Genomic DNA, 27,503 nt, shown 5'->3' with positions numbered 1-27,503 from the left:
GAGTCTGAGGTATTCACAGGCCCTCAATTTGTGCAGAAGTTCACTGGAGGTGTGAGACTAGAACTTACTGTATGCCCTGTTCAGGAGCACCCACAAGGAACATTCAGAAGGAAAATGAGGCTATCCTGAAAATTAACTTCATTGGGGTTTGAGAAGTTTAGAAGAGTAGGAAAAATTGTTTTTTTTTCTTTTTACATCCAATTGATATGATTTTAGTGACATTGTTTTATTGATGAGGCAGTGGGCACATTTTCTTTCCAGTATCAATCAAGTACCTGATGTGGTTGCATCCCACATGTAACCCTATGGCTGACAGATACCTGTTGAGGCCGATGCTATGTTGGTGTGGTCTTCTAAATCACCCAGGGCCTGTGGAGTCTTTTTTTGTTTTGTTTTGTTTTGTTTTGTTTTTCCTTTGTGACAAGACAAATACATGCTCACTGTAGAAATTTTAAATAGCTTCAGAGAAGCGAAAACCAATATTTTCTATACATGTTGTTGCTATTTTTTTAAAGTCTTCTTTGGGGCATCTCTACTAAGTATACCATTTGGTACCAACGATTTAGTATCTTACCTTATAGAATGAGGGTGTGGCCTTTCAGCTGGACCTGGGAGTATGGGAAGACTTTTGTAAGTGGGTCCTAGCAATAGGGTACATTCTGGGTGGGGAACAAATCCACACAAGTAGAAGCAAGCTGGTTTAGGGCCTAGTCACTTTGGATATAGCATAGATTAGCTTGGGGGGAAATTTGAATGGGAAACAAGGTGGGAAATGAATGTTGGGACAGATGATGGATGCTTTCTTAACCTTAAGTTGTTTGAATTTGTCCCCACTTCTGTCCAGAAGCATGATCACATCGATGCAGGGCACTAACCCATCAGTGTGACTTGGGGAGGAGGGTGGAGGCAGGTGGGAGTTAGCGTGTGTGGTTTTAGAGATTTTTCTGGAATAGTAACATTTTTATTTTGGTTTTTCTTCGATTTCTGTCTTTTCCAGGAGAATATGAAAGTGTTACTCAGGCTTTGTTTCATAGCTGTACTGATTTCTTCTCTGGAAGCCGGTAAGTAAGCATTTCCTTGTGTTCCTGTTTGCTGAGAAACTCTGTTATTTAGAATTCATGAAGTACCTTCTGTGATGGAGTCATTTTTTTCTCTCCTGTTCTATTGAATCTGTGACCTCCTGGTCGCAAAACCGTACTGCTGGATGTTCCTTCCTCATTCTCTCACTTATGGAACGGTAGACTAGGGCACAGTGAGCTTACAAGCCCAAGCTCACGTAGCTAGTGTCAGAGCAGGAGCTAAAGTCCAGGTCTCCAATGTCAGGGCCAAGCCTTCTCCGACTTTGTTGCTGATTGAAGAGTGTGATAAGGGAAATCCTGGCTCTCATTCACAAGAAGTATCAAAATTCACTATGAACCCACAACTGAACTGAAAACCATCATAAGACAGTTCTTTGTTTTCTCGATTTCTTCATTTTTTTTTCCTTTTTTCCTCTTCTTACCATACTGCAAATGCATTTAGCCCTTACTGTGTGCTAGGCTCTAGGTGCTGGGGACACAGTGAATAACCCCAATAGAAATATCTGCCTGCATGGGGTTTGCATTCCACTAGGGAAGAGATACAATGCATTAGATAAGTAAGTATATATTATGTCATATGCTAAGAAGCATACATAGAAAAAAATCAGGAAAAGGATATATAAAGTTTGGATAAAGTTTGGAGACTGGGGTGGGCAGAAGGTTAAAGATTTTGATAGTGTGGCCAGAAAAGGCCTCACTGAGAAGTTGACCTTTGAGTCAAACCTGAAGTGGGGGGAGGCAGGAGCTATATAGATATCAGGTTGGGAGTGGAGAAACATTTCAGACAGCATGTGCCAAGGCCCTGAGGCCAGGAGTACTTGCATGTTCTAGGAACTAAAATACCAGTGTGGTTGGAGCAGAGTGAAAGGTGAGGGATGTGATAAAGGCCGAGGTCATGTGGATAATGGTGGTTGGGGGAGGATGGTGGAGGGTTGTTTGTGTAGAACCCATAGACCTTTCTAAGGATCTTGGCTTATACTCTGTGTGAGATAGAAAACTGCAGGGTTCTGTGTTCAAAACCAGAGAGATGATCTGACTTCTATTTTAACAGGATCATTCCGGTTCTTACATGGTGAATAGATCGTGGGGAGGCAAAGGCAGAAACAGACCATTTAAGAGCTGTTGCAGTGATCTAGGCAAGGATTGATGGGAGCGTGTTCAAGGGTGGCAAGGAGAAGTGAGAAGTACTCAAAATTTGGGTATATTTTGATGATAGAGCCAACAGGATTTTAAGATAAATTGGATGTGGGTATGAGAGAAAGAGAATCACGGCTGACTCTAAGGGTTTTGGCCTGAGCCAAGTGCAAGGTGGAGTTGCCCTTGACGGGGCAGGGGAAGATCCATGTTCAGACCACACGTGTTAAGTTTAGCTCCATTCCGTGTGGAAATAGTGATGTTGACTAAGCAGTCCGGAGCCCAGGGGAGAGTTCTGGGCTGGATATAAAATTGGAGACCTCAGAAAGCAGCTGGTACTAGAACCATGAGACGAGATGGGGTCACCTGAATGTGGTTGGAAAAGATAAGACCTTCAAGGACTCAACACTGTAGATCTCCAAGGTTGGTGGTCAAATTTCTACTCATCAGAGACTCAGTGAAAGACAGACCTGAAATGTAGAAGAGAAGCAGACAAGTGTCCTGAGATCCAAGTGAAGAAAGCGTTTCAAGGATGAGTGGATCATATGTGTCAAATGCAGATACTTAAATAAGTTAAGTAAGATGATATCTTAGAGTTGTTTATTTGATGTGTCAGCTTAAAACTTATAGATCAGAACAATGTCAGTAGAGTGGTGGGGCAGATCCCAGATAAACAGAACAGGGTGTCTAGCTGAGACCTTCTTAAAGTTTACTCTTTTTATCATACACTGTTTTTGCTACCGCCATTCCTAGTAGCTAAATATTTAGAAGTCCTCACAGGGTACCATGCTAACCTGTCCACTTTTATCTCTCTCTTTTTTTTTTAATTTTTTTAACGTTTATTTATTTTTGAGACAGAGAGAGACAGAGCATGAACGGGGGAGGGGCAGAGAGAGAGGGAGACACAGAATCGGAAGCAGGCTCCAGGCTCTGAGCCATCAGCCCAGAGCCCGACGCGGGGCTCAAACTCACGGACCGCGAGATCGTGACCTGAGCTGAAGGCGGACGCTTAACTGACTGAGCCACCCAGGCGCCCCTGTCCACTTTTATCTCAATTTTATGTTTTTTTCCCCTAATGTTTAGTTATTTACTTTGAGAGGCAGAGAGTGTGAGCAGGGAAGGGTCAGAGAGAGAGGGAGAGAATCCCAAGCAGGCTCTGCACTGTTGGGGTGCCCATATTCCTTTGAATTCGTATTTTTGTATTCTTTGGGTAAATACCTAGTAGTGCAATTCCTATATCTTAGGGTAGTTCTATTTTTAACTTTTTGAGGAACCTCCATACTGTTTTCCAGAGTGGCTGCACCAGTTTGCATTCCCACCAACAGTGCAAGAGGGTTCCTTTGTCTCCACATCCTCATCAACACCTGTTGTTTCTTGTGTTGTTGAGTTTAGCCACCCTGACAGGTGTGAGGTGACATCTCATTGTAGTTTTGATTTACATTTCCCTGATGATGAATGACGTTGAGCATTTTTTTCATGTATCTGTTGACCATCTGTATGTCTTCTTTGGAAAAATATCTGTTCATGTCTTCTGCCCATTTTTTAATTGGATTATTTATTTTTTGGTACAACACCACTCTGTGACTTTTCCAAGGAGCTTCCAGTCAGGTAAATTCATGGCAGTGCTCTAAGAATAGGGCTTTCTGAGGAGCTCCAAACCTGGTCTCCTCTTGAAAGCCTGCTGTTTTTCACAGCTGTTGTGTTTTCCAGGCTTCTGTTTTCAAGGCTAGAGTGGAGCTGGGAAAAGGGGATGACAGTATTTTAAGTTACAAAGACACAAACTGTTCTGTTCCACTGAGATTTAGCTGGTTTGTTATTAAATAAATGTGTTTGTTTTTTTTTTTTTTGTTTTTGTATTTTTTTTAAGAGAGAGAGAGGGAGTGGGGGAAAGGCAGAGAGAGAGAGAGAGAGAGAGAGAGAGAATCTTAAGCTGGCTCCACACTCAGCTTGGAGTCTAAAGCAGAACTTGATCCTATGACCCTGAGATCATGATCTGAGCCGAGATCAAGCAAGAATCAGGATGCTTAGCTAACTGAACCACCCAGGCGCCCTTAAATAAATGTTTTGATTATTGGAAGCCTTTGATGGAAAAAAATTTCCAGTCTTATTTCTGAGACTTCTATTCCAGTGACCTCTTTATCTGTATACCAATACTGCACTGTCTTAATTCCTGTGGCTTTATAATAAATGCTGAAATAAAGCAGTGTAACTTCTTAAAACATTTTTAAAAAATCAAAACTGTTGACTCATTCTGTATGAATTTTAGAATCAGCTTGCCAATTTTTACAAAAAAAATCCTGCTCATATTTGGAATGAAATGGAATTGAATATAAATCGATTTGGAGGGAAGTGACATCTTGACAAAATTGATTCTTCTGACCCATGAACAGATTATACATTTCTTCATTTATTTAGAACTTTATTTAAGCAACATTTTGTAATTTTCATTGGATAGGTCTGAAGCATCTTTTGTCAGATTTATTCTTTAGTCATATCTTTTGACGCTATTAAAAGTGATATTTTAAAAATTCAGTTTTCATTTATTTTTTGCTTGTGTATACAAACACGTTTAATTTTGCATATTCATATCCTACAATTTATTAATCCTTCCAGGTCTTATGTAGATTTCATAGCATAGTCTACACAGATGGTCATATTGTCTGCAAATAAAGACATTTTTCTTTCCCCTTCAATCTGGATGCCATTTATTTCTTTTTGTTGCCTTAATGTACTAATTGGATCTTCCAGGATAATATTGAAGTGGTTACAGTGGACATCCTTGCTTTGTTCCTAATCTTACTATATGATTAGCTGTAGGTTTTTCATACCTGTCTTTTATCAGGTTCAGAAAGTTCCCCTCCATTTCTAGTTTGCTGAGAGTCTTTATCAGGAACGGATGTTGGATTTTGTCAAGTGCTTTTTCTGCACTGTTGAGATGATCATATAATTTTTCTTTTAAAAGGTGTTCAAATATGGAATTTCATAGAGTTTTTAAAAGAGGTGGATCTGACTTTGTATTCCTTTGATGTTATGTACATTATAATGCATTATCCTTTTTTGATATTATTGTAGGATTCAGTTTGCTAAAATATTTTAAAAACCGTTTACATCTATGTTCACGATGAGGAGTGGCTTGTGGGCTTCTTTTTTGGTCGTGTCTTTGTTTTTGACATTTGAATACTGCCGAGCTCAAAGTAAACCAGGAAGTGTTATTGACTCTTCAATTTTCTGGAAGACTATATAAAATTGGTGTTATTTCTCCTAGTGAAGCCATGTGGGCCTGAAGTTTTCTCTTTGGAAGTTTTTCGAGTACAGATTTACTTTATTTAGTATTTACAAGTCTCTTCGGGTTATCTTTTTCTTCTGAGAAGTTTATAGTCAAGGAATTTGCTCATTTTATTCAAATTCTTAAATTTACTGGTATAAAATTGTTCATAAGATTTTCTTATTATCTCTTTAAAATATTTGTAATAAGAGGTGTCACCCTCTTTTTTCCTGATCAGTGGCTAGACATATATCAATTTGATGGATTTTCTGAAAGAACTAGTTTTTGGTATCTTTGACTTTATTATTTTTCTGTTTTTTATTTCATCAGTTTTTCTCTCAGATCTTTTGGGTATATATATTTTTTCTAGTTTCTTAAGTGGAAACTGAAGTTAGTAATCTGACATCTTTTTTCTTCTGTAGACATTTAGTGCTGTCTTCTTTCCTCTAGGTACTGCTGCCAGTGCATGCCACAAGTTTTGATATGTTTTGTTTTCCTTATTCAGGTTAAATTACTTTCTAATTTCCCTTTTTCTTTCTTTTTAACTCATGGATTATCTAGAAGGGGTTTACATCCTTCAAATATATGGGGAATTTCTAGATTTCTTTCTATTATTGATTTCTAGTTTAGTCCCGTTGTCACCAGGGAACATACTTTGTCTAATTTGAATCCTTTTGAATTTATTGAATATTAGATTATGAACAAGAATATGATAAAATTTTTTGTGTGCACTCAAAAAAATGTGTCTTCTGCTCTGTTGGGTAGAATTATCTAGAAATATTGATTGCACCAGGGGTGCCTAAGTGGCTCAGTTGGTTAAGCATCAGAATTCAACTCAGGTCGTTATATCACAGCTTGTGAGTTCAAGCCCCGCGTCGGGTTTTGTGCTGACCGCTTGGAGCCTGAAGCCCGCTTCGGATTCTATGTCTCCCTCTCTCTCTTTGTTCTTCCCTGACTCATGCTCTGTCAGTCTCTCTCTCAAAAATAAACATTAAAAACAAGTTAAAAAAATTGATTATGCCAAATTCATTGACAGTGCTCACATCTTTTATATCATTATCATTATATGGCTGTTTTACTTGTTCTATCAATTATTGTGAGTACGGTGTTGAAATCTTTGACTGTAATTGTGAGTTTCTTTATTTCTCCTTGAAGTTCTATCACGTTTTGCTTTATGTATTTTGAAGCACTGTTAGTAGGTGAATAAACATTTAGGATTACTGTGTACCTCTTGATAAATGACTCCTTTATTGTAATGAAGTGGCCATTTTTATCCTGGTAATGTTCTTTACTGTAAAATTGGATAATATAATAATCATTCATACTTTCCTTTGATTAGTATTATGGTAGATATTTTCTCTTTTTTACTTTTAATGTATTTGTGTCTTTATACTTAAGTGTGTGTATGTGTGAGAGTGTGTGTATAATAGGCAGCATATAGTTGGGTCCTTCTTTCTTTATTCAGTCTAACTATCTTTGCCTTTTGGTTGAGGTATTTAGACCATTAAAATATTTTAATATGATTGTTAATACATTTGGGTTTAATTTAGCATCATATTTTATTTTCTCTTTGTCCTATAAATTCTTTTCATTTTTGTTTCACTTTTTTGCTGCCTTTTGGATTGAGAATTTTCATAATTCATATTTATCTCCTATGTCTGGCTTATACTAATAACTTGTTTGTTTTTAAAATAACTGCTCTCAGGATTATGGTATCCATCTTTAACTTACTGCTATCCACTTTTAAGTGATACTATACTATTTCAATTATAGTATAAAAAATTTAGAACAATATACATCCGCTTCTCCTTTATTGAACTTTGCCTTATTGTTCCCATATATTTTACTTCTTTACGTGTTATAAATCTCACAATGCTTTTTAAAAAATTTTTGCTTTAAACATTCAGTTATCTTTAAAGATATTTAAATAATAAAAATTATTTTATAACTACCCATGTAAGAAACATTTCTGAGAATTTATTCCTTTATATAGATTCATTTTTCATCTGATACTATTTTCCTTCTTTATGAAGAACTTCCTTACATATTTTTTTTTTTTTTAGCATAGATGTACTGGTGGTGAATTTTTACAGCTTTTATAAATTTGAAAAAAAAGTGTTTATTTTGCTCCTGTTTTTGAAAGATATTTTTACTAGATCATGAATTCTAGGTTGGTAATTTTTTCTTTCAGTACTTATCGTTATTTTACTCTTTTCTGGTTTGTATTGTTTTTGACAAGAAGGCTGCATCATTTTTGTGTTTTGTGTAGTTTTTGTCATGGTTTTTTTTTTCCTTAGGGTTTATTGTGATTTTGGGATCTGTGTGTACATTATTTTAATAAAATCTTGAAAGCCTGTATTTCTTCAAGTACTTTTTATGTTTCACCCACCTCTCTTCTCCTTTTTCTTCAGGAATTTATATTACATGTATTGAAGTTGTCCTGCAGCTAACTAATTTTATTTTGTAAAATTTCTGTTATTTTTCTTTCTGTGTTTAATTCTGGATAGTTTCTAATGCTGTGCCTTTAGGTTCACTAATCTTTTTTTCTGTATTGTCAAATCTGCCATTAATCATATCCAGTGTTTTTTTTAAGTCAACATTGTGGTTTTCATTACTAGAAATTTTATTTAAATTTCATTACAACATCTCTTTCGTGTCTCCACTCAACATGCTTGATCTAGTATCTTGGACAAATGGAACTGAGTAGTAATAACTATTTTAATTTTTCAATCCATTCTATCATCTGTGTCAATTCTGGGTCAGTTTTGATTGACTGATTATTTTCTTCTTATTATTGATTGTATTGTCCCACTTCTTTGCACACCTGATAATTTTTGATTGAATGCTGGTCATTGTAAATTTTACCATTTTGGGTGCTGGATATTTTTGTATTGTTAAAAATGTTCTTGAACTGTTCGGCCACAAGGTTATGACTTGAAGTAGTTGGTCTTTTCAAGTTTTGATTTTAAGCTTTATTAGTCATGATCAGTACGAGGTTTTGTATGGGGCCTAATATGTCCCATCTGGTGGGTCGGAATCATCTGGGTACTTTACCTGATGCCCCAAGATTAAGGAGGCTTTTCATTCTGCCTGTTGAAAACATCAAATGTTACTAGCCAGTGTGTGCTCCAGTGGATATTCACTCTAATCCTTTTGACAGTTTTCACTCTGGCCTTGGCACTTCTAATGTGCTTATGCTAATTGGTACTCAGCTGAAAGCTTAAGGGAGACTTATCTCCAAAGCTCTATCTATCTATACAGTTATAATCCCTTTGGTATTCTGTCCTGCAAACTTATGGTTTACCCGGATTTCCAGCTCTATTTTCTCCATTCAGAGAGAACACTGGGCTTTGCCTGTGTTTCCTCCTTGCAATGTCATGACCTAGAATCTTTCTCTAGGCAGTAACTTGGGAAAATTGTAGGGCTCACCTGTTTTGTTTTCCATCTTTCTAGTATTTCTGTCTTTTGTTCCCTGATGTTCCATTTTTAAAATTGTTTATGTGGGAGACCAAATCCAGTCCATTTTGTACTGAAGTAGATATCTCCCCTGCTACATTAGCACCAAATTTTAGATGGACAGGAAGGGATAAGAGAGGTTAAATAGCTTTCCCAAGGACACACAGCTAGTCAGTGACACAACTGGATTTGTACATAAATCTTTCAGACTTCCAAGATGATATTTTTATTTAAATTTTTTTTTTAAGTTTTTAAGTTTTTAAGTTATTTTTTTTAAGTTTTTTTAAGTTTATTGATTTATTTTGAGAGAGAAAGAGCACGAGCAAAGGGGAGCAGAGAGAGAGGGGGAGAGAGAGAATTCCAAGCAGGCTCTGCACTGTCAGTACAGAGCCTAGCAGGCCTCAGACCCACAAATCGTGAGATCATGACCTGAGCCGAAACCAAGAGTTGGACACTTAACCAGCTGAGTCACTCAGGTGCCCCCAAGATTATACTTTTAATCATAAAGCCATTAAAACATATATAATATGAATTGATGTATTTTATAATTGACGTGTTTATATGTAGATATTACATTAAAAATCACTGACGAATTTCTCATGGAAATTGCTTTCCCTTTTTCCCTTTTAAAGATACTTGTGAGGAACGTGAAGAAAAAGTAGTTTTAGTTTCATCTGCGTATGAAATTGATGTTCGTTCATGTCTTCTTAACCCGAACGAAAAGAAAGGCACTATAATTTGGTATAAAAATGACAGCAAGACACCTATATCTATGGAAGTAGACTCCAGGATTCATCAGCACAAAGATAAACTTTGGTTTGTTCCCGCTAAGGTAGAGGATTCGGGACATTACTATTGTGCAGTAAGGTAAGAAAGGGATTAATAATGTTACAAACATGTGTTCTGTGTGGCTGCAGTCGTTAAGGATGGAAACATCTTTAATGGTGCTTAATTCATCTATTTTGATTTGTTTTAGAAATTCAACTTACTGCCTCAAAATTAAAATAACTATTAAGTTTGTGCAGCATGAACCTAACTTGTGTTACAATGCAGAAGCTATATTTACACAGAAACTACCCATTGCAAGAGATGGACAACTTGTGTGTCCTTATTTGGATTTTTTTAGAGACGAAAAACATGAGTTACCCAAAATACAGTGGCATAAGGTAATTTTATATTACATATGGTATTTTACTTTTCTGTCAGATAAAATCAGTTTTCTGTCTTGGACCATAGGGTGAATCTGCAGAGGACTTTTTCATGTGACATGTTGTTTGCTTTTGTGTGTGAAACCTATTAGAAATTTTTAAAAAAGTTGTAAGACTACATACATTTAATTTGCAGCTTAATAAAAATCTTACTTTCTCTTAATTTTATTTGATTTAATAAGATTGAGAAAAGTATAGTAGAAATAAAAGATATTTAAAGATAAGACTGATTATAAATTTAAGGTTTTTAAGAGATCCCTATTTATCATAAAACATATGTATTTTTGCCTTATTAAAAATATTAAGTGATCCTGAAATAACTTAGTGGTTTCTGTGACTATCTTGAAAGTGGATTGGCTAGCACTCCATGGAACACATCACGTTTTTTGGTACTTTTGCTCTACCTAGTTGGTTGGAGCTTATGTGGGGAATCATCTTATAGGGGTGAAGAAATACAAAATAAATAATGTCAATGAAGAAAGGAAGTACAGCATTACTAAGAAAATATGGTGTTAGCATTCTTTCCTCAAACATGTTTTTCTTGCAAATAAATTTGTCTTCACTTGTCTTCAAAGTGCAAGGCTCATAGGCATAAACATTTAATATCCTGGAAATGTAATTGTGAGTATTGCCAAAAACATACTATATTAAAACTTGTACGTAAGGAACATGGTCATATATGTATTCATACATGTGCTCAGCTTGTGATCATGTGCCTGGCGCAAAACAGAAGAGAAATAAATAGGCATGTGAGATTATTTTTGTAAATTCTCCTGAGGTTTTCAATTCACATATGTATGAATATATATGAACATAAATATGCATGTATACATATGTGTGTGCGTGTGTATACACATACATACACATAAATAGACACATTTGTAAAACATTTACCAATGTGAAAAAACAGAGTTTCTTTTGCTGGTAGGCAGGGGGAAATCATTAATTGGTTTTCAATACTCCCTTCCTCTCCCTCTGTCTAGGACTGCAAACCTCTACTACTTGACAATGTGAACTTTACTGGACTGACAAATAGACTCATCATGACGAATGTGACTGCAGCACATAAGGGGAACTATACTTGTCAAGCATCCTATACATACTTGGGAAAGCAGTATCGTATTACCCGGGTTATAGAACTTCTCACTCTAGGTGAGTCATAGCTCCAGTCCTAGGAGTTTGAACCTGGGAAGGCCCAGAAATCATGATTCTAGTATTCCCTTCGTTGTTAATGGAAGAGCTAAACCCAAGAGCAGCTTGGCGACTTGCCAAATGTCACATGGCTGTTAGTTGAGTCTTTGTTGCTAATACTGCGTCTGTATTTTGCATTCCTGCCTCAGATGCAGGGCTAATTCGACCAACAGTTAAGAGCTGTTTTCCAATGGAAGCAAGAGGCTTGTTCTTTGGCATGGCTAAAGATGGTTCTTCCAGAGAGCTCTGGAGTTCCCTGTGGCTGGTGTATGAGGAAGAGTAGTTCCAAGGTCTTTCGCTTGGGGAGTCTGAGTGTGTAGCAGTGAGGGTTGTTGGTGTAATGGGGTGGACGCTGATGGGCTTTGGAACACGTTGCACTCCCAGAGCATGCTCTACCTCTTGTTAGTTTCTTGTTAGCTTGCCTGACCTCTCTAAGCCTGTTTCCTCCTCTGTAATGGGATACAACCTTCCAAGACTGTTGGGGAGATCAGCAATCAGGTATGCTCATCGTGTGGTCATGTGCCTGGTGCAGAACAGAGGAGAAGTAAAAAGGTGTATGATGATTTTTCTAGTAAATCTTCTCGAGGCTTTCAATTCTCTATTAACTATGTTTCCCCTAGAAGCTATTTTACAAGAAAATGCACTCCTACATTACCTGGGGATGGGCAGAATGTTCAACCTTTCTATGTCAGATTTCGTAAACTTTCAGTAATAGAAGAGTTACTTTAACCAGGACTTTAAAAGTTAAAGGAGTCTTATTAGTAATTATGCTGGGACAAGAGGAAAAAATGGGGACTATCTCAGGTAATTCCAAAATATGATCACCCTACCTATAGCTAGGTGTTCTCAATCATCTAATAATTTATATTTTTTAAACGTTAATTTTATTGAATCAAAATTAATTCCTTGCCCACATCCTACAAGCACCAGTGCATTATAATTTCCAGCAGTCTTTATATCACTACCATCCTGAGATTTTAGCAGCTTCTCTCTGGCCGTTGTGTAGCTCTGGCTTGTCTTTCTTGACATACGGCAACCAGAGCGGCAGACAAAATTTTAGAGAGAACTAGGGAATTTTTTAGATAGGTCAAATATGTTTTAAATACCCTCTGTCTCATTTTCTGATCCCTTCTATAGAAATAATATACTTCATCAGAGATGAGGTCATATTTTGTTTTCATAAAGGCAGATTCAAAAATATTAATTGAGCATCTACTCTATGCCAGGCACACTGTTCTAGGTATACGTCAGGGGACAAAAGAGACAATATCCTGCTCTGATGGAGTTTGCTTTGTTGTTGTTGTTGTTGTTTTTGTTTTTTTGCCTTTTGTGTTTTGTTTTGTTTTGACTGTGGTGGAATCCTGGCCATTCCAGCTCATAGTTTCTCAGGCTTGGCTACAGATCAACCTTTGAAGTCTGTCTTCTTGTAAATAAAACTCAGATGGATTTCTGGAGCTCCTTAATACTTTTCCACCCTTTTTAATAAATGATGCCAAATTTCTTGGCACTCCACTCATGGGTCATTACTAAAATTACGAAATACAAGCAGGTCTAGCACTGGACGGTCCTTCTGGTTAATAATGCTTCATCCACAGAAGTACCTTGCCACAGCTACTCGCTTTTCCTGATTTGCTTTAGGAAGAGGCACTTGTCTGGAGTCCTGGTGATCTGTGTGTTTGTAGCACCAAACTTGATGGACTCAGCAGGGCCCAGGCTTTCTGGCAGGCGTTCATGGTTTTGCCGTGGCCTCTGTGGTGGCCTCCTTCTTTCACTTCTTGCCCTCTCTCTCCTGCCATATATGCGCTGGGCTCTCAGGGGAATATCTGGCCAGACTCCATGTGATATATTTTGGTATATTTTGCTAACTGTTGTCATCCGCTGAGATTCTGCTCTGTAAGAGACTAAGAACCCCTGCTGATGTTTGTCTTTCAGAGGAAGACAAGCCTGTGAAGCCTGTAATTGTGAGTCCAACTAATGAGACAATAGAAGCAAGTCTGGGTAAGTGGGCTCCAATCAGAATATGCTGAAATCATTATTTTGAACTCAAGATTAAGATAAACTCTGCCTTCACTACACATAACCTAAATCATTTACTGAATACACCTACCATTAGTGGGAAAGTGGCACAGATTATGTCTTTAAATGTTTCTTTGGATTTCCTGCCTCTCAGGACAAAAATCTAGCCTTGTCTGATTTGTCCACCCCCACTCTCCTGTGGATACTTATTACCCATGGAAACATTAGCCAGAGGCCAAGTTCAAAAGGACTAGAAATGAGAAGTGTAATTTATCTGACTGGTACAGGATGGATTTCTTATGACCAGAGCTAAGTTTTCAGGCAGAAGAATAAGATAAGAGACCAAAAAGGATAAGTTTTTTTTTCTAGGATGGCCATCAAGTCAGTGAAAATTTTTTATTTCAGGAACAAAGACATAATCCTATAAGCATCCAGACCTAAACTATACAATGCGATAGCCACCAGCGATATGTGACTATGTACATGTAAATTTAAATTAAGTAAATTAGTTAATTTAGTTCAATTAAAAATTAGTTCTTCAGTCGTGGTAGCCATATTTCAAGGGCTTAATAACCATATGTGACAAGTGATTACCGCATTAGCACAAATATAGAACATTTCGGCTGTCACTGAAAATTTTATGGAAAACCACTGGCCCAAACATAAAAACAGATTTTTATATCAGAGGATCAAACACCAGGCTGCATGAAGACCGTGAATAGTTGTACAGAGGTTAGAGGTAAAAGTTTGGGACCAGTGGATGCTGTATGTGTCCAAGCAGTTTATTAATGGTGGGAGGTAATATAAAGGCATTCACAGATATAAAAAAACAAAGATGTGAAAACTCACAATTACATATAAGCCAATATAGAATCTAGAGCAGTATTCTAGTAATCTAGAGCAATGCTTTTTTGTTTCTCCTCATTACTGCTCCCCTGTAGAGCCTAAAAAGGCACTCACCCTACCCCCACCCTATCTTCTTCCCTTCTTCAGTTTTCTAATGCTACAGATATATTGTATATCTATTGATGTACCGTGCACTTTGCAGGGTCACAAACCATTGCAATATCTAAGGATTTTCTTGCCCAAGATCCACTTTTTGCCCTGGTGGCCATAGCCTCTGTTAAGAATTCTTGTTCTAGATGTGTACACTTTAGAGCTCTATAGTTTAGGTGACATTGATCTCCAAATCTAAAAATAGCTTCATATTCAGAAACATATTTTAATATATCATATGTTATTATATTTTAATGTATCATGTTGGTCCGATGCACCCATCACCCTGTCCTATGATTACCCTGTAGGTCTAACAGGCATTTGATAAGATTCAATACAAATTACCAGTAAAATAACTTAGGAACTGAGGGATACTTCCTTAACTTAATAAATAACATCAGTTCAAACCAATAGTCACTAACATTCTTCATGGTGAGCCACTGTTGTGTTAGACCTTCTACAGGTATAGACCCCCTCACTGAAGTCAAGAGCAAGACAAAGATGCCCACATAACCAGCATTACTTAACATATTTCAGAAGTGCCACCTATACAACCATAAGTAAAGGAACCAAGTCATGCTTACTGTAAGGGAGAAAATGACTTTATTATTAAAATTAGAATTAGTATATTACTAATTGGCCAGATATAAAATTAATATTCTAGGTATAGCAGAAGTCCCTCCAGCTGTGGTGGTGTACTGTGGGGAAGAGATAGATTTGTGAATCCCAGAGCGAAGGCCTACTTCTCCGAGGCCACTGCTGTGAGGAGGAGACCCTGGGTGAAGCCATCATCACCATGTCTGACCAGGAGTCAAAGCCTTCAAGTGGGGACTTGCGGGATAAAAAGGAAAGAGTATACATTAAACTCAGAGTGGTTGGCCAGGATCGCAGTGAGATTCACTTTGAAATGAAGAGGACAGACAACGTGTCTCAAGAAACGCCAAGAACAATACTGTCAAAGACTGGGAGTTCCAGTGAATTCACTCAGGCCTCTCTTCAAAGGTCAGAGAATTGCTGATAATCACAGTCGGAAGGAGTTGGGAATGGAGGAAGAAGAAGTGATGGAGGTTTATCAGGATATCAGGAGCAAATAGGGTCCTTCAGCAGTTTAGATATTCTTTTTATCTTTCCTTCTTTCCCGTCAGTCCCTTTTTACTTTTAAAAACAGTTCTTTTGTGGCGTTCAAGGTGGAACTGAAGACTGTCACCTCACCTCGTTAAAACCTCTGGTAATTTGAGTTCTGGTGTCCATTAGTCATTATCATTTGTTTTCATGGTGCTGATTTTTAGTAATCGAGCCTCAGTCTCCTTCCTTTGCCCTCTCCTTTTTATAAATTACGTGTGTGCACAGAGGGGCCATCTTTTCCAGGACCATGCTTCTTCAGGCTTGTGGTGAATAAGACCGACGTGAGTGTTCATACTGGCTTTCCAGTTGGCCCTGAAGCTCCAGCACGTGATTGTTTCCCTCCTGACTTGTGGCTTTCAGTGGGAGATGGAAGTTTCTCAGAGAACTGAGCTGTGGCAAAATGGCCTTTCCTTAATTTAAAGCTGCTTTTAAAATCAGGGGGTCTGACCCCAAAGAAGAGGAGTAGCAGGTTGGAGTCGAGGTGGCATTGAGATGGTGAGAATAGTGACTGACTCCAAAGATGGTGTCACTGAAGAGAAAGCATTTTAAGATTAAAGAAAAATCTTGTCAGAAGATCCCCGAAAAGTTCTGCTTTTCATAAGCAGTCAGTAAAGTTATTCATACACAAGTGTATACCACAGAACACTGCACTTTTTAATTGTATTTGTACTTTTTGGCCTGGGGATATGGGTTTTAAATGGACATTGTCTATAACAACTTCATTAAAATACATAAAATGCTTGTAACAAAATCAATATTCTAAAAATGGTGAACTTGTTTGGCAGTAACCAACTAGAAAACATAATGGGGAAAGAGATCCTGTTTGCAACATGTCATAGAGATGTCTATAGTTTCTTGGCAAAATCTTTTAAAAATAAATAGGATTTAGAGGGGAGAAAAAAATTCTGACATATAAATATCAGGAAAACTGAGATTTAAAGCATGCATATTGACAAGGAGTGGGAGCTATGTTGTTTCCAGTGGGGATAAAATTGGTATTTAGAGGAAAAAAATCTCAATCAACAGATATACTGTATATCTGTGGTATTAAAAATTCATGGGGAGGCAGTCAATTAGGGTAAAAATGTCTAAAAAGACTCAAAAGGGAGCAATAATGGAAACAGTCTTGAGAAACACCAATTTAAGGAAAACTTTAATAGAAATGTATGTTTTTCCTGTATGGAAAACTAGAGATTGTAAAGATATCAACTCTTAAAATTGTAGTTTTATTTTTTTTTTTAAATTTTTTAAGTGGTTATTTATTTTTGAGAGAGAGAGGGACACATAGAGTGTGAGCATGGGAGGGGCAGAGAGAGAGGGAGACAGAGAATCTGAAGCAGGCTCCAGGCTCTGAGCTGTCAGCACAGAGCCCCATGTAGGGCTCGAACCCAGAGCTGTGAGATCATGACCTGAGTTGAAGGTGGATGCTTATCCAACTGGGCCACCCAGGCTCCCCTAAAATTATAGTTTTAATGGAATTCTGACAAAAATATGAATGGGCTCAAAAGTTTGCAAGTGATTCTTAAATTCACCCAGAATATTAAAATGATGAGATTTTTAAAATAGTATTGACAAGAAGAGCTCTAAATAATACCAATGTTTACCCTAAAACTATAGTAATTAAGATTGTGGTACCCTTGACATCAGTATACACATTTAGCTCAACCAAGAAAGTCCCAAATAATTTATTTTATGACAAAAGTGGCATTACAAATTATTATCCAATAAGGGGTTCTGAAATTATAAATGAGCTATTTGGATAAAAACATGAAGTTAAATCTCTCCCTCACACCGTACCCAATTACATTCTAGACAGAGTAAAGAACTAAAACAGTCAGAACAATGAAAACATTATATACCTCAATGAAAATGTACTTGGGTATTTTCCTGATTTGGTGGTAAAGCTTTTAGAAAAAATTGTGAAAACATATAAAACAGAAATTTGACCAAAAAAGGGGAGGGAGGGAGGGAGGGAGGGAGAGAGAGAGAGAGAGAGAGAGAGAGAGAGAGAGAGAGAGAGATATCAAAGAATTTCCATAGACAGAAATAAAACAAAAGCAACGAACTCTGAAAGTTATTTGGAATAGTTTTCATGTATGATAAAACGTTAATATCCTCAGTGAATAAAGAGCTCCCATACAGCAGTGGAGTTAATATGAGAAGCAATTAAATAATGGACAGTAAGCATAACAAACAGTTCTTAAAAACAAACTGATACTGAACTTATAAAAGATGTCCATTCACCATGATTTCAAGAAATGCAGAAACATTTTTGTTTTTTTTTTAAAGTTTCTTTCTTTATTATTTTGAGAGAGAGAGAGAGAGAGAGAGAGAGAGAGAGGCAGGGAAGGGCAGAGAGAAAGAATCCCAAGCAGGCTCCACACTGTCTGTGCAGAGCCTGATGTGGGGCTCAACTCACAAAGCGTGAGGTCATGGCCTGAGCCAACATGAAGAGTCAGACGCTTAACTGTCTGAGCCACCTAGGTATCCCAAGAAATTCACACAAAAATTTAAATGGCGTTTTGAATTCTCTCATTGGACAATGACTAAGCAAATATATTTGGAATCTGAGGGCTTGGGGGTGAGATAGCATTCACATACCCTGCTGGACAAAGTGTAGATATGTACAGTCTCATTTGGAAGAGGGAGGATGAGTTTTTAAACATGTTTATCTCTTAATTCTACTTCCAGATTCAAAGTAATACTTCAGGATATGTACAATATTGATGCACAAGGGTGTTCATTAGAATATTAATCCTAATAATGAAAAATTAGAAGCAAATTGTGTTTAGCAATAGAAAAGCCATTAATCATAGTAGATCTGTATTACAGAATACTAAGCAGCCATGAAACGGCCTCTTTTGGAAGGCTGATCATGTGAGCTGAAGTTCCCAGTATACAATATTTATAAATGGTAGACAATAATGTTTCATTTAAAAATTTTCACGTATACACAAAGAATGAGATACATGAAGTTACTAATCACGATTCTCTCCAAGTGGCAGGTTTAAGGGCAATTTTTCTTTCTGTTTGTACTTTTATTTATTTATTTATTTATTTTTAACGTTTTTATTTATTTTTGAGACAGAGAGAGACAGAGCATGAATGGGGGAGGGGCAGAGAGAGAGGGAGACACAGAATCGGAAGCAGGCTCCAGGCTCTGAGCCATCAGCCCAGAGCCCGACGCAGGGCTCAAACTCACAGACTGTGAGATCGTGACCTGAGCCGAAGTTGGACGCTTAACCGACTGAGCCACCCAGGCGCCCCTCTGTTTGTACTTTTCTATAATTTAAAATTTTTAATCAATAGCCATTTACTAATCTAGATAGATCAGATAAAAATCAATAGCTCTGATTAAAAATACATTGCTTTGCAGGATCCAGGCTACAGTTGATCTGCAATGTCAGTGGCCAGTTGAGTGACTTTGTCTACTGGAAGTGGAATGGGTCATTAATTGATGAAGACGACCCAGTGTTGGTGGAGGATTATTTGCCGTAAGTATGCTAAAAGCCTATCGTGCAACTGAGAAGTTTTGGTATTACACTTCATATCATGCTTTATACAACCTTGATGGTTTCATTGAATAGCAAGAGTTAGTTGGCAGTTGACTGGCCCTTGACCCTTTGCTGCCCATATTGAGTTTTGCTGAGCTAAACAGGATTTATAAGAACTTACACACTTAACGTAAAAATACATGTCCTCGTGGTGTAAATTCCGAACCACTTGGAAGGCTTTCTCTTGACCATAGGTAGATGTGTTACAGAATTCTAATGAAGCAACTTTCCTGAATTACCCTTCATGATATTCTGGTTTTTTAAAAGCAGTTTAGGAAAGACTCATTAGGTAGGCCAAGAGCCTGGCACTCTACCTCTAAAGTCTCTAGTGGCTTTCTGATTCCTCTCTAGGGATCAGCTCCTGACTCCTTAACATTCTCCTTGGTCATCTGTCCCAATCTCCTGTTTCGTGTGTTCTTCTCAGTGCCCCATGGTGACTAGCATGTGCGTCCATTTTTTTCTTCTTGGAAGCTGATAATTTTAACATGATCTCTGCTACTGAATCTTTCACTGACTATGGTCTTTGGGCTATAAAATCTCAGATCAGTGTTGCCAACAGCCTGATTATTATCCCTGTGCTTAGGGCTGGTGATAACTTCTGCTGTAATTCATGTGGCGAATAAAGAGATAAACCATGTGTATATGTCTCAGTTGTAGTAGTTTTACTCAAACAACTTCATGTATTCTCTTTCTTTTGAACAGAGTGGAAAATCCTTCAACCAAAAGAAAGAACACAATCATCACAGTACTTAATATTTCAGAAGTGGAAAGTAGATTTTATCTATATCCATTTACCTGTGTAGCCAAGAATACAGATGGTATAAATTCAGCATATATCCAATTGATACATCCAGGTAAACAACAAAATATTTGAAATGAAGTTTTGGTTTCCTGTTGCAAGATTCCATGACTTTGAGATTTGCAATGCTATTTCCTCTGCTTAGAAGCTCTTGGATTCCTCTTAACCTGGCAAATTTCTATTCTTTCACTTGTCAGCTGAACTACCTCTAGGAAGCTTTCTGTCTTGCTGCCTGCTCTTAACAAGCTCTCTGCCCAAAGAGACGAGGTTAGTGTCTCTGTTACATACTTCAGAGAACCCTATGTCCCTGTCACAGTATCTGTCATACTTAGTTTTCTTTCCTTGACTTAAATTGTGTGATGGTGCTGACCATTTATCTTACCATTCATTCTATATCCAGAGCTAGTAGTGACTTAAATCTGGCATATCATAGGTATCTGATGAATATTTTTAGGTAAATGACAGAATAATGGATGAACAGGGGAAGCCTAAATATCCACTTTCCAGAAAGGAAGTCAGAAATCACTAGTTCTCTTCAACTGTGTAATCAAACACAGTACTGAAAATCTTTGTGCAATATTTTGGTTGTTTGTAGTTGAATTAAAAATAGGGTATTTATAAATGTGTACATGGAGGAAAATTTAAAAACCTATAGACAAATTATTAGAATTAGTAAATGAATTTAGCAAGATCACTGGTCTTTCCGTCTATATGTAAATATATGCATATATGTGCATATATATGGTATTTCTATGTATGTCTATAAATACCAACAACAAACAAACTAAATTTAGAAGATTACATTTACAATAGTTTCAACAATTATCAAATACTGAGGAATAAGTCTAGCAAAGTCTGTTCAAAAGTGTGATACAAACTAAAAAAGAAACAAAACATAATTGAGATAGAGAAGACCTAAGGTTATACAATGTTCATAGATTGTAAGACTCAGTATTATAAAGATATCAGTTCTCCCCAAATGAATCTATGGATTCAAAAAAATTCCAATCCAAATTTCAACAGTATTTGTGCAAGTGTGGGTATGTGTTCGGGTGGGTGTGTTGTTGTGGGCAGTTTTATTCTAAAAGTCACATGGAGGGGCGCCTGGGTGGCTCAGTTGGTTAAGCGGCCAACTTCAGCTCGGGCCATGATCTCGCGGTCCATGGGTTCTAGCCCCGCTTCGGGCTCTGTGCTGACAGCTCAGAGCCTGGAGCCTGCTTCAGATTCTGTGTCTCCCTCTCTCTGACCCTCCCCTGTTCATGCTCTGTCTCTCCCTGTCTCAAAAATAAATAAATGTTAAAAAAAAAAATTAAAAAAAATAAAAAATAAAAAATAAAAGTCACATGGAAATGCAACAGAACAAGAATAATCAAGGTGGCCTTGAATAAAAACAAGAAATCTGGAAGATTTACACTACAGGTATCATGATCTTGTGTGAAGCTACACTAATTAAGGCTGTAAATGTGAACTGTTCATTGGGCCAACTGGATATTGGTCTGGAAAATGTGCAATCCTGATTTCTGTTTCATACCCGAATCAGCTACGGATGGATCAAAGACCCAAACTGGGAAAATAGAGTGATGTAACTGTTAGATTTCTCTTTTCTGCATGGCCCCTGACATTTAGAAGCCACTGTCTTCTTTCTTCTCTACACCGCACCCCATTACCCCTCCTTCACCTTACTTCTCTGTCCCTCCTCCACTGTAATCTTTGGATGAATAATTAGAGAGTGAAGCTGAGAGAGTGTGGAAGAGTGAAACATACTGTATGGCATCCCTAAGCCCTTTCTTTCCTTACCCCCAAACTTCAGCTTTCCCCAGCTAACTCTTGCACCTCCAGAAACTTTTGTAGGCTTTTGTGTGACTTTGACTTGTTTTACTCTGAAGTGCTCTATCCTATGGTCTTTGGCATTTTTTTCTGTGTTATTGTATACAGTGCACCCTTGAACAACATGGGAATTAGGAGCACCAACACCCCCATTCCCAGTCAAAAATTTGAGTATAAATTTGACTTCCCCAAACTTAACTACTAATAGTCTACTGTTGACCGGAAACGTGATGGATAACATGAACCGTTGATTAACACATACTTTGTATGTTGTATGTATTACATACTGTATTCTTATAGTAAAGTAAGCTAGGAAAAAGAAAGTGCTATTAAGAAAATCATAAGGAAAATACATTTACAGTATGGTATTGTAAAAAAAAAAAAAACAAAATGCATATAAATGGACTCACACAGTTCAAACCTGTATTGTTCAAGGGTCAACTGTATTATAAGATTTAGGTGGAAATTTAATACAATGCATCTCAGTTTTATACAGTATCAATTCTAGACGGCTTTGTACATTAGTATGCATTACTAAGTTGTGATAATGAATAGGTTAATATTACCTGGGGTTTGGGATTGCAGGCCAATCCCAAAAATGGTTTCTCTGGGATGATGATATTTAATTTGGTATGCTCAAGTTTTTAATTCTTTTGATTCTAATATATTTTTTCCCTCTTTTCTGCCTTAGTCCCTGATTTCAAGAAGCACACAATTGGTGTGTTTGTCATGTTAACTCTAGTAATTACATGCTCTGTTTTCATCTACAAAATCTTCAAGGTTGACATTGTGCTTTGGTACAGGGATTCTTGCTATGATTTTCTCCCTCCAAAAGGTACAACTTTGTATTCTATGCAATATTTCCTTGTTGGAGATAAGGGGTAGTCAAGCGATGTAGAAGATGGCTGAGAGGGTGTTTACTTAAATTTTAAAATGAAATGTGGCATATGCAAGAATAGTAGCTATTCGTGTACATAATTATAGTTTTGGAACTGAATAGACTAAATAGCATTGTTTTCCAGGTTACTGCTTTAGTGTTCATAATGGTGGGGTAGACAGGCATTGAGAGCATCTGTTTGTAAATCCAATATGCATTGTTGAGGGCCTGCTCCATGCTGGTTAGGACATAGATGACCCCATGATCTGTCTTCAAAAGAAAGAAAGAAATATTTTCATGTGTCAGGGAACCTCTCGCTTTCTCTTTTGTTTAAATCTTGCAAAAAAAAAAAAAAAAAAACAAAAAACAACAACCCAAGACTGCAATAATACATAAAAGGAAGAATGATAGAATTCAGGGCCAAGACACTGGGGAAGAAGATAAGACCAGTGAGGTAAGGATAGTTCCCAGACCAAGAGATAGACAATCTCTGCACCTGAGGTGGCCATTCAATAACATAAGAACACCTTCATAGTGTAAAGCACAATAAATAGAAACTTGTCGATGAACACTTTAAAAAGTTGTTGTACTTTGGCATTGCTGCTTCGTTCATACCATCCCCCACACAAAATTAATAATTCATTCCAAAATGCATGTTTGGGGTATTGACTTTACCAAATCTTTTGGTCCAGATAGATTGGATCCAAATCCATCTAAATATTCTACTTTCCCCTCTAGCTTCAGATGGAAAGACCTATGATGCATATATACTATATCCAAAGACCCTTGGGGAAGGGTCCACCTCGAACTCAGATATCTTTGTGTTTAAAGTCTTGCCTGAGGTCTTGGAAAAACAGTGTGGATATAAGCTGTTCATTTATGGAAGGGACGCCTATGTTGGGGAAGGTATGTGTGTCACGGAAAAAAAACCAGTCTGGTTGTAAAAATAATTGCTAAAGCTAGGTTTCATCTTTTTAGAAGAACTGTGGCATAGGTGTATATATTTGGAAGTTTTAAGAACGCCTCAGTGGTTGGTAGTGATGATTTCTGCATCTATTAACTGCAAAAAGTACTTACTTTTCTTGTATTTTGTTGGCACAAGAATTGACGAAGTTTTATTTAGTTTTGGAAAACTTCAGAACTAGTTAGATCCACTGGTTACTTTACAACTGAGACAGTAAAATAAGAGTGGAATAGATCAAATGGTTTAAGGCTTTAAAGTTTATACCAGGAGTATTCTGAGTTCTAAGTGAAATATTCAGCTTTTGTGGGCCAGGTGTTAAGCTGGTCTATAAAATCAGAAGCTTCTTTAATCTTAATTAGGATGAGAAAAAAACATTGTACAACATAGGGGATGGGGGTCTGGTCTTGGTTTGGGAGAGAATGATATAAATTGAAATTTTACTTACTCTGCTGGGCTTCCTGTTTTCAGACATTGTTGATGTCACTAATGAAAACATAAAGAAAAGCAGAAGACTGATCATCGTTTTGGTCCCAGAGGCATCAGGATTGGGCTGGCTGGAGAATTCATCTGAAGAGCAGATAGCAATGTACAATGCTTTCATTCAGGATGGGATTAAAGTTGTCCTGCTTGAACTGGAGACGATCCAAGACTATGAGAAAATGCCAGAAACCATTAAATTCATTAAGCAGAAACATGGGGCCATACGCTGGTCAGGGGACTTTAGAGAGGACGTGCAGTCTGCAAAGACAAGGTTCTGGAAGAATGTTAGGTACCACATGCCTGTCCAGCGGCAGCCACCTTCATCCAAACACCAGTTACTGTCCTTGGCCATGAGACCAGACTCGAAGAAAAAGCTTCAGAGGGAGGTGCATGTGCCTCTCGGGTAGCAGGGAGAAGCTTGGCCAAGAGTTCCTTGGGTGACTCCTGTCTTCTGGCATTGCAGGCCAGGCTGTGCCCTCACTGACTGTACAGTCATAAAATGCACGTGTAGAGTCTCTTATCCTTGAGGTCACCTGGAATCGGATTGCTCAGGGAGCAGGATGTGGTGACAATAGCAGGTCAGGGCAATTCAGAGCTGAGAGCTTGGCAGTCCCTTTTAAAAGGCAACAAATGCCCTGTCCAAATGTTTGAACTGCTGAGAACAGGCACCAGGACAGCAAATGAGAGGAAAGAACAATCAGGAAATATTTATCATCTATAAATGTTTTTATGGAGCTGTCCACAGTCCAAGGAGGGCGGCTATGACCCAGCCCCCGGGGATAGCATGGTCACTGGCCCCCCCAGAGGCTTTCCTTGGCAGTGCTGCAGGCAAAGTGAGACTGGTATTTCACAGAGGAGGGAAGAAGTATGCTTGGAGAACTTTCCATTTGCTTCGCACTTTCCCTACCCATCAACAGCCAGCAGTCTGTTTCCAGAGACTGAATTTCATTTCACAGCCCTTTAAAATTCTCATTTCAGTGAAAAAAGGATTGCATGTTTTTGAAATCACCTTAGCTTTCTGCTGGAGAGAGGGCATTTCAAAAGCAGGAGTAGCAGAGAATAGATCCACTCTGGACACCTTCCCCCCTGGAGTGACCCTTCTGTAGCACCTTCCTCTTGTGCATTCCACTTGACTCATCATGTCTTTGGAAGGACAGCTTCCCAATCCCTTCCTCCCCCCTCTCTGTCACACACCTGGTCCACGGATTACCCTTCCTTCATAAAATGCTGCTCCAAGCTCCTCCTGTTCCTACTGAAAACACCTCTCCCGGTTTTGGACCTAAAGCCCAATTACGCATTTGCATTTCACCACTGCTGCCCCCAAACCCCCAGTCTGTCCGCACAGCTGTGCCTCTCACTGTCCAGCTCTGTGAACTCCCAGGTCGGCCTTTGCGCACTTCCACACCTGCCCCTAGTGTTCCTTCATCTCTGCTTCTCCTTCCAGTCTCCTCCGACCAGAATGTCTTCTGGAATTTTCTCCAACCCCCCAGAGTTGTATGAAATTCAAAATTTACCCCAACTCTGTTTCTCTAAGAGACTTCCCCAAGAAACTGCCCTGAGACACCTGCTCTCTGCTCTCAGTCTGATAGCACTTAGTCTGCTGGCCGTCACTTTATGAGAAGGTGGTTCTGTGTCCCAACTAGAGAGACCCTGCTCTCTGCAGGAGGGGCTGTCTCTTGTAGTCTGTGGTGGCTTCACCAGTAATTAGCACATGTGACATAGATTTGTGTGGGGTTTTCTTGTTGAAAACTGTCCACAGATTCTCATATTTAAGTTTTACAATCATCCTAATTTTATAGAGAAAAGAAGTGACCTATTTTTTGTTTTGTTTTGTTTTGTTTTTGTTTGTTTTTTGTTTTTTAAATCACGCTTAGTGCTGTCAGACGTAGGGCTTCTGGCTCCGTCGCTGGCTTCTTAGTGCAGTGTCCTGAACGCTTGACTTCAGGTCATTGAGTGTCCCCTTCGCCCCTACCCTGGCACTTTTGTGAGAAGAAATGACTGTTTTCTGAGATGGTGGCTGAGTCTAGAGATGCTGTCTTTAAGAAACCAAATTCTAAACTTTTGAGTGTTGGAATTTACAAAAATTGTTTCGAGTTTACGGAAAACATTTCTGCTGTCATATAGTCTTTCCCAAAAGGTAGATATTTCTTAGTGAATTAAAAATGAAAGCAAGTTGCTGTTTTGGTCTAGGACACAGTTTTTTAAAACGTGATGATAGTCCTTAGAGAAACCCTGGAAAACTGCAAAGCCAAGTTCATGTGCCATTTGCTGAGGGGCACGGGCGCCATTTTTAGAAGTTGCGTGAACATGGACAGGCCCTATGTTTTTTTTATTTTTTATGCTTAATGCTATGGGTGAACACAGTCTTATATAGCATATTTTTTCCCCCTGAAAGCAGTTAGAGCCAGACAGAAACAGAGTTGAATGCTTTGCCTCTTCTCTTTCTACCTGCTTTTTCTTAGATCCAATCTGACAGCATTGCGTAATAGTGCTGTTTTGAGACTGTTGTTGTTGTTGTTGTTGTTTTTAAAAAACTGCCTTATCTTTATTTGCCAGCATATACACGAACTGTAGCCAGAAGTCTGTGGGGCTCGGGTGGGGGGGCTGTTATGCCCCCAAAAGGCCTATCAGATGCTTAAAAATTATGTTGCTGATCATTTTTAGTCCATCATCTGTAAAATATACTTGCTATGTAGTGTCACGAAAGCCAATTCCAAACATTAGACTTAGCAGCAAAGTTGGCCAGAAAGTGAGGAGTGGGGAGAACTACCAAGAATTACCAGTGGCATTTGCACCTGGAATTTCTGGAGGGACAAGAATCAGGGGATGTGCCCTGGGACCAGGAGGAGCCCCAACAGGAAAGTGCATGTCGCCTGTCACTCCCAGTCCTTCCAGGGGGGATTCCGGGGGAAGGCGCTACACTCCTAGTTCCCTGGGAACTTCCTTTGTTTTATTGTTTTCCCTGAAAACCTCTTTTAAGCTCTTCCTTTCAGGCCTTTCCCATTAATTAGATTTTACTGCATTATCTGATGGTAATTTTTTTTTGTTTGTGTGAGTGTTTAAAGGAGAGTTTGCCATAAAGCATTTCGCTTCCAGTTGTCAAAAACTGGCTTAGCAGAATTTATATCTTCCTTCTTCCACCTCCCTTTGTTTATTTGCAATAACAGAAAAGGTAGTGAGCCATTTTTCTCAGTGGTATTTTTGATAAATTATATTTTTATTGGTTAATGATGAAGGGTTTTTAAAAACTTGTTTGTACAATTCTAAGCAGATACCAAGTATTTTTATATAGTAAAACACCAGATTCATGTACAGCATGTATCACTGATTGATGGACTGTACTTGTTTTCCAATAAAATTGGTAAAAGCTGGTATTGAGAATCCTCATTGAAATCTGTTTCCATGCCGTCCCTGCCCTGGGCTTGCTGGGTCACACTCCCAGGTCTGATGTAGGGTGAGGACACCTTCTGTCTGGGGAATTCAGGGTCCACGAGCCAGCCAATGAGCTCTGGATCCCATCTCTCGCCTCAAC

At 38.2% G+C, this 27,503-nt stretch overlaps 1 protein-coding gene and 1 pseudogene across 5 annotated transcripts in view; both read left to right on the top strand.

The window, feature by feature from the left end:
* IL1R1 (interleukin 1 receptor type 1) overlaps nt 1-27,259 on the top strand; it is a 129,141-nt gene extending 101,882 nt beyond the window's left edge. For all 5 annotated transcript variants that reach the window (XM_042931882.1, XM_042931883.1, XM_042931884.1 and 2 more), the window contains 10 exons: nt 998-1,061; nt 9,567-9,801; nt 9,911-10,100; nt 11,126-11,294; nt 13,266-13,331; nt 18,847-18,964; nt 19,727-19,878; nt 22,342-22,485; nt 23,266-23,433; nt 23,960-27,259. In XM_042931882.1, coding sequence (XP_042787816.1) covers nt 1,004-1,061; nt 9,567-9,801; nt 9,911-10,100; nt 11,126-11,294; nt 13,266-13,331; nt 18,847-18,964; nt 19,727-19,878; nt 22,342-22,485; nt 23,266-23,433; nt 23,960-24,378 — 1,719 coding nt within the window. In that variant the 5' untranslated portion in view covers nt 998-1,003 and the 3' untranslated portion in view covers nt 24,379-27,259. The remainder of the gene's footprint in view (nt 1-997; nt 1,062-9,566; nt 9,802-9,910; nt 10,101-11,125; nt 11,295-13,265; nt 13,332-18,846; nt 18,965-19,726; nt 19,879-22,341; nt 22,486-23,265; nt 23,434-23,959) is intronic.
* LOC122215926 lies at nt 15,142-16,709 on the top strand (annotated as a pseudogene).
* Nucleotides 27,260-27,503: the final 244 nt, after the last annotated feature.

Source organism: Panthera leo, chromosome A3 (genome assembly GCF_018350215.1).
Source record: "Panthera leo isolate Ple1 chromosome A3, P.leo_Ple1_pat1.1, whole genome shotgun sequence".
Lineage (NCBI taxonomy): Eukaryota > Metazoa > Chordata > Mammalia > Carnivora > Felidae > Panthera > Panthera leo.
This window is presented reverse-complemented; position numbering and strand designations above follow the sequence as displayed.